General features: G+C 43.1%; 1 protein-coding gene across 5 annotated transcripts in view; it reads right to left on the bottom strand.

The window, feature by feature from the left end:
* Positions 1-15,971, bottom strand: part of PDE4DIP (phosphodiesterase 4D interacting protein) — a 232,141-nt gene that overhangs the window by 146,516 nt on the left and 69,654 nt on the right. For 3 of the 5 annotated variants that reach the window (XM_032249574.1, XM_032249576.1, XM_032249575.1), the window contains exon 4: positions 5,014-5,124. In XM_032249574.1, the coding sequence (XP_032105465.1) occupies positions 5,014-5,124 (111 nt within the window). Of the gene's footprint in view, positions 1-5,013; positions 5,456-15,971 lie in introns of those variants that run through there. The other 2 variants (XM_032249571.1, XM_032249573.1) reach the window with 2 other exon arrangements.

Here is a 15,971-nt window from a genome sequence, read left to right as displayed (position 1 = left end):
TGCTTTATATGTTTAACACTGTCTTCCCTAAAAACCGAACTTACAATTAATGTTTGCTACCAAGAGGGGGTAGCGGTGCCTAATCACGTAGGCATATGTCACACTTTATCTGCACTGAGAGTAAGCAGCCTCTTCCTTTCTAAAAAAATTACTACGATAATTTACAAAAATTGAAGCTTAAAGGATAGCTTAACTTAAACACTCAACAGAAAAGTAGCCAGTCTCAAGAAACCTAATTTTATGTATAAACTAATGCTATTTTATTAATCCATGCCCAGGATGATTCTTAAGATTATGTCTTAAATCTCTAAACAGCTTAAAAGAGAGAAACTCTTTTGTATTTACTTGCTTTGAAGTTGATATGCTTAGTTTCTAACATAACGCTCTAGCTTTGACAACTCCTTTTATAATTTAAAATCCTTGTAGCTTCCATTTACAGGTAAGGATTATATCTAGTTTACTCTCCTCAATCAACTACCTAGAAAGAGACTTCCCACTTGGAAAGAGAAAGATAGCACCCATTTTCCAGTCCTCTTCTTCCAAAGTTGCCCATATTTCCCTTTCCTAAAGCCAAATACTTTTATTGTTTTTCGCTAAGAGTAATTTTTCACTCTTAAGTACAAATAGCTCAACAAAAATTCCCAGTAGCATAAATATGCAAATCAATAAAATAATTACTACTCACAATAGACTTTACATATGTTTCACAAGTACTGGTTTTCTTAAAAAGAACCACACATACGTAGCACTCAAATTATCACAGATTCTAATTCAGTTGGGTTTGATTGAATGTTTTTGCTACATTTTTTGTAAAGAAGTGTCCCTCTGGCACTAAAGAAAAAAAATCAGAATCAAGAAAATTCTGTTTCTTAGCAGCAGAAAAGTCAAACTTCTGTGACTGAGTTTGGTAACAGAACAGTACTCTAAATTCTCCTCTGAACCACTCATTCACCATGTGATGCTGGGCACATTACCCGTGATGCCTCTTCATCAACACTGCTGCTAATTAATCTTCCCAATCTTATTCACAATATGAATAACAAGAATGAACATGAGACACATCTGTGGGAATTATAAGGGTGAGATTATAAAGAGTCAAACCTCATCTCCATTTTTAAATTTTATAATAACTATAACTACTAGTAGAAATATAACTACTACCCTCTCATATATATATATATAACTTACTAGCATCATATGTTATTAAGTTTTCAAAGTGTTTTGATATGTTTTCTTTTTTCATCTTCATGGCTGCTATTCATAGAAAAAGTGATTCTCAGTATCTGCAGCATTATTCTCAATGCCAGTCCTATAGAGGCTGGAACGGGCTCAGAGAGGCTAAGTAACTTGCCTAAGTCTCCTAATTGAGTCTCAAGACAATAGGTCCTAATGCAGTGTTTTCCTAACCCCTTGTTCTTATATCAAAACAGAATTGTGCCAGGTGTGGTGACTCACGTGGGTAATCCCAGCACTTTGGGAGGCCAGGGTAGGATGATCACTTGAGCCCAGGAGTTTGAGACTAGCCTGGGCAACATAGTGAGACCACAATCTCTGAAAAAAAAATTGTATATATATATATAAGTAATTAGCCAGGTGTGGTTGCACACTTGTGGTCCCAGCTGCTTGGGAGGCTGGGGTGGAAGGATCGCTTGAGCCCACGAGGTCAAGGCTGCAGTGAGTTGTGACAGTGCCACTGCACTCTAGCCTGGGTGACAGAATAACACCTTGTCTCAAAAATAAAGTAAAATAAACCAGAACTGCCCTAGAGCCTATCAATCCCTCATCACAACATAATGTGATAAACTAATTTCAACTCTGAATGATTGATAAGGGCTTTATGTGGTCTGTTTCCCAAGTAATAAGAACATGTTAACACAATCTTTTCGCACTTTTCAAATAATCATAACCAAATGAGAAGAGTAACATGACAGACAGATTGAACAAACATTTGGTAAGTAGTTTGAGATCCCTCAAATCATATGATGCAATAGCTGCGTGACTACTCTGCTCACACATAAGACTAAATAGAGACAGGGCCATGTCTACTCCCTGTATGAGATCCACGGCAATGCTAGAGTCTAGCAAAAGGGCTGTCCTGTCTGCATGTGACAGTATGCTGTGTTCCACTCCCCCCACACACCTTGTGCAGCTCCTGTAATCTCATTTCCCACACTTCTCCAGTTGAGAGACGGTGCCTTCTCACACCCCATTCAAAGTGTTTCCTAAAGATCGTTAGCTGGGGAGAAGCAGAGAGTGAGACCAAATGATTCAGGCAGCCGTAAGATTCAAGCTTTAAAAAAATCCTGGCAGAGCTCAGTGGCTCATGCTTGTAAAATCCCAGCACTTTGGGAGGCTGATGCAGGTGGATCGCCTGAGGTCAGGAGTTTCAGACCAGCCTGGCCAACATGGTAAAAACCCATCTCTACCAAAAATACAAAAATTAGCCAGGTGTGGTAGCAGGTGCCTATAGTCCCAGCTACTCAGGAGAATCGCTTGAACCCCGGAGGCGGAGGTTGCAGTGAGCAGAGATCATGCCACTGCCTTCCAGCCTGGGTGACACGGCGAGACTTGTCTCAAAAAATAAAAAATGCTTTTCCTCAAATTACCTAAGAAATTGTCCCTTCCTTCTTTTCCTTGAAGACAGTTAATGGGGAAAGTTGCTCCCTCTGCACAGTGAACAAATCCATTCACTGTTCCTACCCTAAGGCAAGTCCTCCCTGTCATCCTCCCTCTGGCACCATCTCTCTGTTACCAGCCCTCACTTGGCAACATCTTTCTTGACTCCTGGCAGCTCCGATGAGGCATACTCATCATACAGCCACGTGAAAGATGAAAGGTGTATCTGGACAAACTTCTGGAAAATTCGGATTTAAAACATGGAAATGCAGAAGAGACAGGAAATAGGGTTCAATCCTGTGGATTTAGCTGCACACATTAATTGATTTACCAAATAATCATTTGGGTCTCATAGACACCAGCTATTCCCCTGATCCAAGATATTATCTAGCAGCCTATAATGCTGCCCAGTCATCCTCTTGACAGTACAGGGCACACAGAGAAAATGATAATATTTGTATACTCCTCTGGGGTAAACAGTTGGAGATTTAGAATTTCTGATAAGGTCAGAGGCAACTAGTCCCCAGTCACTTGGGCCACTTCAGGTCCTGCTTGTTCAGACAGAGGGCTGAGGAGACCAACATTGTGGTGACCAGCTAGGAGGCTTACTCCTCATAACCCATAGCCCGATGTCCTCTTACCCAGGTGTTATGTCATCTCACCCTCAGCTCAGCCAATCCAGCAGGTCTTCCTTCCCCACGCCAATCACTGACCCATCAATCAAGATAGCCCTTCCGTCCACGGAAACTGCCATTTCCCCTCCCACTCCACCTAGGCCAACTGCAATCCCATAGGTACCCTCTTCTTCATTCTAAGGTAAGCTACTCCAAAGACTAAAAATGCCTCAGATTCTGTCTTAAACGCTTATCTACATTGTCATCTTCAAAAGCAAACATGAACTTCCCAAGGAACAGGAACACCCACAGCCCCTGCCCTTTTCTCCGTAGCATCATTCTCTGCCCCGCCAAGCCAGAGTTAGGAGCAGCCTTTCTCTAGTAGAGGTATGACCTGGTGACGATCTGCTTCAGAGTCACCTCAGGTCTCGTCTTAAAAATGGATATTTTTGGCTGGGCAAGGTGGCTCATGTCTGTAATTCCAGCACTTTGGGAGGCCGAGGTGGGTGGATTGCCTGAGGTCAGGAGTTCCAGACCAGTCTAACCAACCTGGTGAAACCCTGTTTCTACTAAAAATATTTTTAAAAAGGTTAGCCGGGCATGGTGGCAAATGCCTGTAATCCCAGCTATTTGGGAGGCTGAGGCAGGAGGATCGCTTGAGCCCAGGAGGTGGTGGTTGCAGTGAGCCGAGATCACACCATTGCACTCCGACCTAGGCAACACAGCGAGACTCCGTCTCAAAAAAAAAAAAAAAAAAAAAAAAAAGCATATCTTGCCAGGCTAGGTGGGAGGCTGAAGTGCGAGGATGTAAAGGCCAGGAGTTTGAGACCAGCTTGGACAACATAGTGCCACCCCTTCTGCCCTTCTTTACAATTTTTTTTTTGAGACAGAATCTTGCTCGGTCATCTAGGCCGGTGTGCAGTGGCACGATCTCGGCTCACTGCAACCTCCACCTCCTGGGTTCAAGAGATTTTCCTGCCTCAGCTTCCCAAGTAGCTTGGACTACAGGCACTCACCAACACCCCTGCTAATTTTTAAATTTTTTCTAGTACAGTTGGGGTTTCACTGTGTTGGCCACGCTGGTCTCAAACTCCTGACCTCAAGCCATCTGTCTTCTTTGGCCTCCCAAAGTGCTGGGATTACGGGCTTGAGCCACAGTGCCTTGCCAGTTGTTTGTTTTTTGTTTTTAATTATCTGGGCCTGGTGTCCCAGCTACCGGGAGGCTGACCCAGAAGGATCACTTGAGCCAAACAGTTGGAGGCTGCCATGCTGTCATGGTGACATTGCACTCCAGACTGAGCAACAGGGCAAGACTCGTTTCTAAAATAAATCAATAAATTTTAAAAATGCCAATATCCACCCCAGCCCCACACTTCCACATGACTAAATCAGAATCCCTAGGATGAGGCATGGAATCTACATTTTAAACCAGCTCCCAAGGTGATTGTTCTGCACAGTTCCAAGGCAGGGTTTGAGAGAGCCTCCGATGTATTTCAGCCGTCTTTCTTTACAGAGAAGGAAAGCAGAAAGCAGGCACCAGAGAGGTGAAATGAGCTTGTCCAAGGTCACAGGTTGTTAGGATGACCAGAGCTGGACGAAACCCCACCTCTCTCGATGACTAGCACAGCCCCAGCTAGGAAGAGCCTGGAATAGCGACGGACTGGAAGGCTAAAGCATCCCCATCCCCTGCCCCTGCCCCTGCCCCTGCCCCCGCCCCCGCCCCCGCCCCTGCCCCTGCCTCTGCCCTTGCCCCTGCCCCGGTGGGGCAGACCCCTGCACTCACCCGCTTGTAGATGTCCTCCCGGCTGGCCTCATACTTCTGTTGCATGCGCTCCTCCAGGAAGTAGATGCGCAGCTTGAGGCTGAAGTTCTCCTTCTTCAGGTCATTGAGGTGCTGGGACAGAGTGCGATATCCATTAGACATGGTGGGCAACCCATGGGGAGGAGCGTGCCTGATTGCCCCCTCAGCCCAGGAACATGGTGCAGCTGCACCGCAGCATGCAGGGAGCCGGCTGGGAGGCGGCCGAGGCTGCGGAACCAGAGGCCGGGCTACGGCGACATGGCCCGGATCGCTGGAGCTCTCTCCGGGACTTGGGACTGGGCTCACTGCTCTGGGTGCTGGAGCGCAGCGCACTTTCCTTTTTTACCTCAGGGAGATATTTGCGGAATCCCTGACAGAGGAACATGCTGCGTGAACTCAGACACAAGTGGTGTAACCCGACTCCAAACCAGGACTCTGCTGTCACCCTCCTGGAGCCTCCCAGGCCCAACTGTAGGCAGTTAACAGCTTCTCGGAAAAGAGGGACTGACCCCCAAGAGCTTCCAGGAAAGGGGAAGGCGAGTAATTCAAGGTGACAGCGGGGTTGTAAAGAAGAGAAGGAAATAAAGGGTGGGGAGGGGAAATGACCTATGGCTGATTTGGACTGTAACACCAAAAACGAGTGTGGCCAGAAACAAGAAATAAGGCTGCTATAGAAAAGACCACATGTATATAAAATGGCCCACAAAAAGGTAACTACATGTCAAATATCCCCTTTTCTGTCCCGTGCATATCTTAAAGAGCTTCTAACCAGAGAAGTCTCGATTTTCTTTGATGATCCAGAGCTCACCTCTAATCAGTTCCTTTGCAGTTTTCAGCCCCAAGCTTTTCTAGCTCTGACACAGTTAAATGAATAGCCTTCATTACCATGAGCCATCCCCCCACACACACCATAGCTACCCTCAAAGAAAGAGCAAATCTTTTAGCTCAGTGGAATCTTTGCAGACTCTGTTTACCAGTTACAAAGCTCAGAAAGAGGCAGGGTCAAGGGATCCTCCCTCCATGGAAGAAGGGTAGGCAGAAGAGAGTGTGGGAGGATGACAGAGACGGACCCGTCATCTTGGAGCCCAAAGATTTCAGGCAGTCCCTGGTTCTTAACTCTGGCACCTGCCAAGTGGAGCCAGGCACTCATCACCAGATCTTGCTCCTAAAGTAATTTAAGATCCTTGAGTGACAGCTGCAACATGAGCAGGAAGTATTATTTATACCACATTACACTGAAGGTGACGGGAGACAATGCCACAGCACAGATACTAAACACGGGTTCTTGGTTTAGCAATAATATTAAGTTGAAACAAAATACTAACATCCAAGGTAAAGGAAACTAAAAAATGTACACTTAATTCAAGCCCTCAGTTCCTCCCCAACCAACCTGCTTCTCATTCTTCCAATTCCGTCTCAAACCTTCATAACCATTCCAGTCAACAACTCCTGAGTGCCCGCCAGGTAGGACATTGGGCGTGAGAGAGATAAAGATCAAGAAAGTCCCAACCCTCAAAGAGCTACATGGCCATACAGCTGGTTACGATATGTTAAGATATGTGTTTTACGTTATAATCCTCCAAACCTGTGTTTTCAACTTTTACATGTTACATTGCAATCTAGTACGTATGCATACGCCCTTAACTGAAGTAAATGTTTCAAAAGCAATTGTCACCATCATTCTGTGTGATGTACTCTGATATTTCCTATTTCTTTTCCTGGAAGTGACCCACCAGATTGATTCCATGACCCGCTAATAAGTTTCAGCCTGAGTCTGGAAAACGTTGACTCCAGGGGAGCCCATCAGAAAGAGCAGTCAGTTCTTAGTGGGGTGATCAGAGAAAGCTTCATTAGAAGTTGAATTTGCGCTTTGCCGTGAAAGATACAAAATGTTTGAATGGATAAAGTGGCCTCAAGGAGGGCATAATTAGAGAAAAGCATTCTCACAGATAGATTTAGATCATAAACAGGCAAAACAGGCAACACGTTTCTTATCATACAGTTGATAACTTAAGCCAAAATATGTATCATTTGAAAAAAAAATCTAAACATTTAAAATTCATTTAATTATATTCACTAAATCTGAATTCTTAGAATAAGAGTCAGGCTTAGTTAGAGACAGTGAAGAAAAAAGTCTAAGTTAAAACTCCAAATACCCTTTTCCGTTCCCAGTTCTCTTACTAAATAGCTATGTGGCCATAGGAGTGCACTTCTCTAGAGGCCTAACTGTCCTCACTTAAAAAATGAAATGGCTTTAAAAATTACTGATTTTTAAGGGCCTTTCCTGGGCTAAGCTCTTCAAGGGATAGCCCAGTTATTGTCACCTCCATTTTGCTCAAGGGGAGCCAGCCTGCCAGACTCTAGATCAGTGCCGAATCATGCTTTGGCTGTCTACTTAGATTCCTTTCTTAGGTAAGATAATTCCATAAAAGTTTTACTGGAAATAAAACTGTATATTAATCCAGGGCATTCTTATGCATCCTAGATTTCCGTTGGACATGTATGCCGATTTCCTTGGTGGTATCTTGTTCTCTATCTCTCTGCACCTTTTCTGTGTTTTTTTGCCAGCTCCTGAAAGTGGGTACTTAAATTATGGTAAGTCCTTAGCCTTCTACTTTTTTTTCTCTTCACCTCTTTTCCATGGAGGTTTCATCCACTTTTAGGGCTATACTTTCACCCTTGAAACAACCCCCAAATCTCCAACCAGTCTTTTCACCCAAGATCTAGCCCTACATATTCAACTCTTTGCTTAGATTGTTTAACTTGGATGTTCCCAAATTCCACCCAAGCAAAGCCTTTCCTGTTACCCTAGCCTGGAAAGACTTCTTCCTCTTTTGAACTTAATATTAATATGTTAATATCTAAGGGCAGATATTAACATTCAAGAAGTGTTCCTATGCTGCCTTATGATGTGGCTTTTATTATCTTGAAGGATTATTTACATCTTTTAGAGTTATGTGACTTTTTACGTGTTTGATCTTTCCACCCAGTCGGAAGCTGCCCAAGGACAAAGTCAATGACTAACACGTCTTTCTAAACTCCTATAGCTTCTATAACAACCTGCGACCTCGCCAGCAACGTTCTTCCCATTGTGCTGGCACAGCCTGTTTGCAATGACCTCAACCCAGCAAGAATGTTTTGAGAGTTGACAAGCCATATTTTGTGTCCTTGTATTCCTGTTGCATAGCATTTAGGAAGCACTCCCTAAATATTTGTGGAATTAACAAATAGGTAAGTATTCCATAAATATTGTACATTTCACTTTGTTATATATGGGCTGGCTCATCTGTATTATTATCACAGATTTCCAATAATATAAGAAAAGTTTGTTTTAATAGTTCCAAAGAAACTACATTTGGTAGAACACTTATTCTAGAATAGATAGAAAAATGATGCTTTGTTCACTTAAATTTCTAAGTTTATATGCCCATCCTGATGTGTGTGGGCATATAAACTTTCCCTGAGCTGCAATATATATCTAAATTTCTAGTAGAAATCTCTGCTTGAATTCAGACATCCCATACTTGTGGTATCTAAAACTGAACTCCGGATCTTCCCCCAGCAAACATGCTCCTCCCTCACTAGACCTGTTTTCAATTCGTAACCACTCAATATTTGCAGTTTTTTGGGCCCAAACCTTTGAATCATTCTTGATTCACTCCGTCTCCTACATATCATCTGTCTGCAAATCTTACTATATCTATACTATATGACAGTATATATATTAACAACATATATGGTAGTATAATGCATATGTTGTATTATGGTTGTAGCTGTTGTATTCTGTATATAATATATATTATACTATATTACATAGATACTAGATATTACTATATCTGTTTTAAGTGTATGTATTATACTACCACTACTGCGCCTGGCATCTCTACCACCCTGCTCCACAGTGCTGCCATCTTTTCCTTACGTGATCTGAATAACCCCTTAATCAATGTTCCTGCTCCCACTCTTCTTCCCTTATAGTCTATTCTCAGCACAGCAGCCACAGTGACCCTTTTAAAATATGTCGGGGGCCGGGCGCGGTGGCTCACGCCTGTAATCCCAGCATTACGAGGCGGGTGGATCACGAGGTCAAGAGATCGAGACCATCCTGGTCAACATGGTGAAACCCCGTCTCTACTAAAAATACAGAAAATTAGCTGGGCATGGTGGCGTGTGCCTGTAATCCCAGCTACTCAGGAGGCTGAGGCAGGAGAATTGCCTGAACCCAGGAGGCGGAGGTTGCGGTGAGCTGAGGTCACGTCATTGCACTCCAGCCTGGGTAACAAGAGCAAAACTCCATCTCCAAAAAAAAAAAATATATGTCAGATTACTCCTCTGCTGGAGAGCCCCCTGGCTTCCCATCTAACTTAGAGTGAAAGGTGATGTCCCTTCATCAGACTGCAAGGCCTGAGGCCCTACATCCTCTGCTCGCCACTCCTATTACCTCCTCTACTTCCTACCACTCTCCCCCTGCTGCCTGCTCCAGCCACACTGTTTCTCTTTGTTGTTTCTCAAAAACAGCGAGCAAGAGAAGGTTTCTTCTTCAGGGCCTTTGAACTCATTGACCTTTCTGCCTGGCTGCTCTTTCTCTAGGGAGTGGCATGATTCTCTCCTCACTTTCTTCATCTTTGATTGAATGTCACTTTCTCAGTGAAGTGAACACTCTATCTGAAACTATAACCCTACCCTGTGCCTCATCCCAGCTCTCCGAATCCCCCTTCATTGTTTTTTATTCCATAGCACTATCACCCTCTAAAATACTACATTTACTTATTTATCGCATTTCTTGTCTGTGTCTCCCCACCGCACATAAACTTCATAAGAAAACTGGGATGTTTCCTTGGTTTGTTCACTGCTGTGTCACCAGTGCCCAGAATGGTGCCCGATACGTAGCAGGTGCTCAATAAATATCTGTTGAATTAAATAATGGATAAGTAATTAACCTGCTGATTTATTTCTCATTGGATTAATAAAACATAATCTACATACAAGTTTATATAAATGTTTTAGGATAAAAAGCATACCTAATAGCATTCCTCCTTATAAAAAGATTATAAGTAAAATAAATTACTCTAAGGGACTCGTTTTAACACACCATGCAGAATCTGGACTTTCTACAAGAGTTCTAGAAATCATATATAACAAATTATAAAGAATAATATGAACTGTACAAACAGTAAAAACTGGGGTGGGTGCAGTGGCTTACGCCTGTAATCCCAGCACTTTGGGAGGCCGAGGTGAGTGGATCATACAAGGTCAGGAGTTCAAGACCAGCCTGGTTGATGTGGTGAAACCCCATCTCTACTAAAAATACAAAAATTAACCAGGCATGGTAGCATGTGCATGTAGTCCCAGCTACTCAGGAGGCTGAGGCATGAGGACTGCTTGAACCTGGAAGGTGGAGGTTGCAGTGAGCAGAAATCATGCCACTGCACTCCAGCCTGGGCGACAGAGCGAGATACCATCTCAAAAAATAAATAAAAACTATAAAAATTAGGAAGGAGAGGTTGCCAGGGAAGGTACCACAGAGAACTGGCACTTTAGCTTGTCTCAAAGGATGAGTCGAGCTTGGATAGGCGTGGGGAGAACACAAGGCAGTCCAGGCAGGTGGAACATGAGCAAAGGGGCAGAGGGCCCACCAGGCCCAAGCAAAGGGCGATACTGTCCTGCAATAGGGCACAGAGATGAGGGGAAATAAAATGCGGTCTCAGGGAGATCTCGAAAGTCAGGGTGAGAAGCCCGGAGGTTGCCCCTTCAGGATCCTGGCTGTCAATCTGGACATGAGTGAGGGGAAGGGAAGTGGATGTGGGGAGGAGGGCAGTGGGGGCAGGGAGGGCCAGGAACTCCTGACCGGGAAGATTATTTTCTTTGTGAATTGCTTAGGTTTTGTTCTACTTATTTGTTTTCTTGTAGCTTTAACAAACATCAGTGCTGTATGTAAAACTTGGAAAAAAAAGGCTTTAATGAACAAAAACACACATACCTGAGCTGCACATGCAACCTACCAGCTCACGGCAAATGGGCCTGTGTGTTTTGATAATCTCTGCATTGCTTAGGAAATAAAACGCTGCAGATTCTTGAGCAAGGGGAAGTGCATCTATCTTTGCTCTTCTTTCTTCTCATAGTATATCTAACATCTTTACTCTGGTCTCAAAGTAAAAACGTACTAGTCCAGACTAGAAATAAGATGTAAATAAAGACTCAATCAATGCCAACAGTAGGAGGAGGATTACCACCCAGCTGTTGCCTGTCATGCCCCATTAACACAACCAACTGTCAAGTCTGTCTTTAAAAAAAACCCAGCTTGACATTTGCTTAATCATATTCAGACCCCCCAGCTAGCTCATATAATGGATGTACTTGAAAACATATTAATTTTTTACCAATCTTTCTCCTAAAAATAAAGCTTCATTCACTAAAAATGATTAATCATCTTAATGGACACATTCTTTTCAAATATAATAAAACTTCCACAATTTTAACTCTACTAATTTGATATCTGTGGATAATTATCTTCACCTTCTTTGAAAATAAAACTATTTTAAAAATAAGTTAATATGGCCAACAGAGGAACAGAAGAGTAGTGTTTTAAGTAACCCTTCACACTTTTCATCCATATACACATAAACAATAAATATTGTCACTATTATACATATTTATCTAGGTTGGGTACCATGAAATTGTGAAAAGAGCAACAGCTTTGAACAAAGAAGATCAACGTTCATATTCTGGGTCTCCTTTTTTCTCATTGCGTCATTTTGGGGAAACTACTTAATAATAGTTAACTATAGGAATGCAGTCAGAAGAGAGGGATCTGGGCAGGATATTAAGAGGGTTGCAACCATATCTGTAATGCTAGCGTTTGTCTTTTCAACTGAGGCAAATAAACTAAAAATGTTTGCAAACATTTAGATGTTCAATACATGGACAAGTGTTTAATTATTCTTTGTATATCTTGTTGTTTATAAAACAGCTTATCTTATATATATATATTTTTTTTTTTATTGCACTTTAGGCTCTGGGGTACATGTGAAGAACATGCAGGATTGTTGCATAGGTACATACACGGCAATGTGGTTTACTGTCTCCATCCCCATCACCTATATCTGGCATTTCTCCCCATGTTATCCCTTCCCAACTCCCTACTTCCTGCAGGCCCTCCCCTAGTCCCCACCAACAGACCCCAGTGTGTGATGCTCCCCTCCTTGTGTCTACATGTTCTCATTGTTCAACACCCGCCTATGAGTGAGAACATGCGGTGTTTGATTTTCTGTTCTTGTGTCAGCTTGCTGAGAATGATGGTTTCCAGGTTCATCCATGTCCCTACAAAGCATACAAACTCATCCTTTTTTATGGCTGCATAATATTCCATAGTGTATATGTGTCACATTTTCCTTGTCCAGTCACTATTTTAAGGGGAATGAAAGTAGGAATTACAGGGAGGCAGCTATCGATTAGATATAAGGATAAATTCTAGTTGAGTTGGATGTAATAAAGGTATTGCCACACTCTATCCATATGTTTATACATCACATTTTTAGTGAGCACATACATCACGAGACAGAGTAAACTTCCTGTCACAAAAGGGGCTTGACTGAAACTAAAGAATCACCTGTCAGGGATACTGTTAAAAGTTTTCACACATCAGCTAGGGGTTAGCTCTAGAGGGCTTTAAAGATCTTTGGCCATTCTGAAGTTCTATGCTTGAAACACATTTTCTCATAGAAACACTCCTCCCAAAGGCCAGTGAGAGAACTATCATTTTCTGAAGAATTTCAGAATGCGCATCGGCTCTCCTGTAGCTGTAAAAGGTAATAAGAGTCCACCTGCTCAGGCTGAGCGCTCTGGCGGCCTTGTGCTGCAGAAGTGATAAGTGTGTATAAAGAACATCCTATTTCTAAGACAAAAGCAGTAACAATGACTCAGGGATGATGAGCAATAGACGACTGAACCTATAACTTTGCTAATTGTCATATTTTCAAAACAGCCCTATGGGAAGGCACACAAATGTCTGGGGAGTACTTCCTGCTTTTTGGCACCCAGGGAACTACAACCAGGAGCCCAACTTGTTTTGATTAGGGATCGGGATAGACAAGAAGAGATGAGGCAGGAAGAAGAGAGGGCTGGTTTGTTTTACATACACATATTTTATTTATAATGCATCTATGTGTCTGGGAGTCTCTATGCTGGTCTCATAAAATCTGAATTGTACAAATAAAAAGTTTAATTCCTGGCTGTTTTGAATCACTTGGGCCTGTATTACAAAATTAATCAGATACAATTATGCTATCTTCGCAACAACCAACACCTGCATTGGATTTGACAATGCACAAAGTACTTCCATGTATATTATTTCATTTTATCTTTACCACAACCTTTGAAGTATGAAGATGTAATGATCCCCATTTTACTGCCTAGGACAGAGGGACATCAAGAGGTTAACTGACTTGCTCACTGAGAAAGTGGAGGAGCACAGACTGTAACTCCAGCAGTTTAACTCCATACTGCATATGCATCAGGGCCTTAATCATGAGACTGTATGACCCTGCTGAGCCTGGGATTTACCTGCAGCTGATAAGGTATTCCCTCTTCTACCTCAGGCCCCTTCCATCTTTTCAAAAAGTACCCATCATTGTAAATAATCTTCCTGGAGACCTTAAAGGATCTGACCTCCTAGATCTATGTAAAAAATTGTTTTCTGACCGGATGTGGTGTCTAATGCCTGTAATCGCAGCACTTTGGGAGGCTGAAGTGGGTGGATCACGAGGTCAAGAGATCAAGACCATCCCGGTCAACACGGTGAAAACCCGTTTCTACTAAAAATACAAAAATTAGCTGGGTGTGGTGGTGCGTGCCTGTAGTCCCAGCTACCCAGGAGGCTGAGGCAGGAGAATCACTTGAACCCAGGAGGCAGAGGTTGCAGTGAGCAGAGATTATGCCACTGCACTCCAGCCTGGTGACAGAGCAAGACTCCATTTCAAAAAAAAAAAAATTGTTTTCTTCATTTTCAAGATGAATAAACTAAAGTTGGTTCTCAAAAGGTAAATAAAGAATTACTATATGACCTAGCAATTCCTTTCCTAGATATAGACCCAAGAAAATTGAAAACATATGACCACACAAAATCTTGTATGCAAATGTTCATAGTAGCATTATTCATAATACCCCAAATTGGAAATATCTCAAATGTCCTTCAACTGATGAATAAATAAAATTTAGCATATATAATATAAAAGAGGCCAGACACAAAAGGTCACATACTGTATAATTACATTGATATGAAAAGTCCAGTACAGGCGAATCCATAGAGAAAGCGGATTTGTGGTTTCCAAGAACTAGGGAGAGGGAAAATGGGAAGTGAGTGCTAATGGGTATGAAGTTTCTTACTGGAGTCAGAAACAGGTGCAGGAATTAGACAGTGGTGATGGCTGCACAACTCTGTGAATATACTAAAATCATATAATTGTACAATTTAAGAAGGTGCACTGTATAGTGTGTTAATCATGTTTCAATAAAGCTTCGCTTTTAAAAGGAGACAAAGAAATAAACCAAAGCTTAGAGAACTAACCCAAACCTTTATCTTTTATAAGGGATTATTTTAATGATAAAGATTCAGTTAAAGTCAAATTTGATTCAATTCAGTTAAAGACAAATGGCTTAGAATGAATCATATCTAAATATTCTGTATACCAATCCTACCTATATTATAGGACCTTAAAGAAGAGTCGGATGTAGTGTCCCCTAAGTGGCTCTCAATACTGAATATTCACATTTTATTATGTTTTACAAAAAGGTAAAGTTCTACGATAACCGTTAGTTAACACAGAAACATATGATCTATGTTTTGACATAAGAAAAACACACAGATCAGGGGAAGGTGGCCGACTAGGAACAGCTCAGGATTGCAGCTCCCAGTGAAAGTGCAGAGGGTGAGTGCACACCGCATTTCCAGATGGATTTTTACTGCCCACAGACCAGGAGATTCCCAGGCAGAGAAGCCCCACAGGTCGCCAGTGTGGCTGTTTTGGCTGGTGCAGCTGTTTCCGTCTGTGGGGTTGCTTTGCCTGCACCCTGGCGTGGCAGTTCTCTGTATAAAAGACACTGGTAGGCTGGGCGCGGTGGCTCACGCCTGTAATCCCAGCACTTTGGGAGGCCGAGGCGGGTGGATCACGAGGTCAAGAGATCGAGACCATCCTGGTCAACATGGTGAAACCCCATCTCTACTAGAAATACAAAAAATTAGCTGGTCATGGTGTCTCGTGCCTGTAGTCCCAGCTACTCAGGAGGCTGAGGCAGGAGAATTGCCTGAACCCAGGAGGCGGAGGTTGCGGTGAGCCGAGATAGGGCCATTGCACTCCAGCCTGGGCAACAAGAGTGAAACTCCCTCTCAAAAAAAAAAAAAAAAAAAAAAGACACTGGTCCGGGTGCCCTCTTATCTGGCGATTGGAGCCCTGAGACGGCAGAGTCGCCCATTCATCTGAAATAGCGAGCCAGGCCAGGAGATTCCTAGGCAAAAAACCCACCAGGAATCTCAGCGCTGCTGTTTCAGCTGGCTCAGTGAGTCGTAGCACAGGAGATCCCGGCGCCTTTTCAACAGGAGACTGGAACACTGGGAGACAGCTGACCATTCAACAACAACAACAAAAAAAAGACTCTGAGGCCGGGCGCGGTGGCTCAAGCCTGTAATCCCAGCACTTTGGGAGGCCGAGGCGGGTGGATCACAAGGTCAAGAGATCGAGACCATCCTGGTCAACACGGTGAAACCCCGTCTCTACTAAAAATACAAAAAATTAGCTGGGCATGGTGGCACGTGCCTGTAATCCCAGCTACTCAGGAGGCTGAGGCAGGAGAATTGCCTGAACCCAGGAGGCGGAGGTTGCGGTGAGCCGAGATCGGGCCATTGCACTCCAGCCTGGGTAACAAGAGTGAAACTCCGTCTCAAA

The sequence above is a fragment of the Sapajus apella genome, unplaced genomic scaffold (genome assembly GCF_009761245.1).
Source record: "Sapajus apella isolate SASKATOON/1434 unplaced genomic scaffold, GSC_monkey_1.0 scaffold69, whole genome shotgun sequence".
NCBI lineage: Eukaryota > Metazoa > Chordata > Mammalia > Primates > Cebidae > Sapajus > Sapajus apella.
Note: the sequence above shows the minus strand (reverse complement) of the source record. Positions and strands in the feature narration are given on the sequence as shown.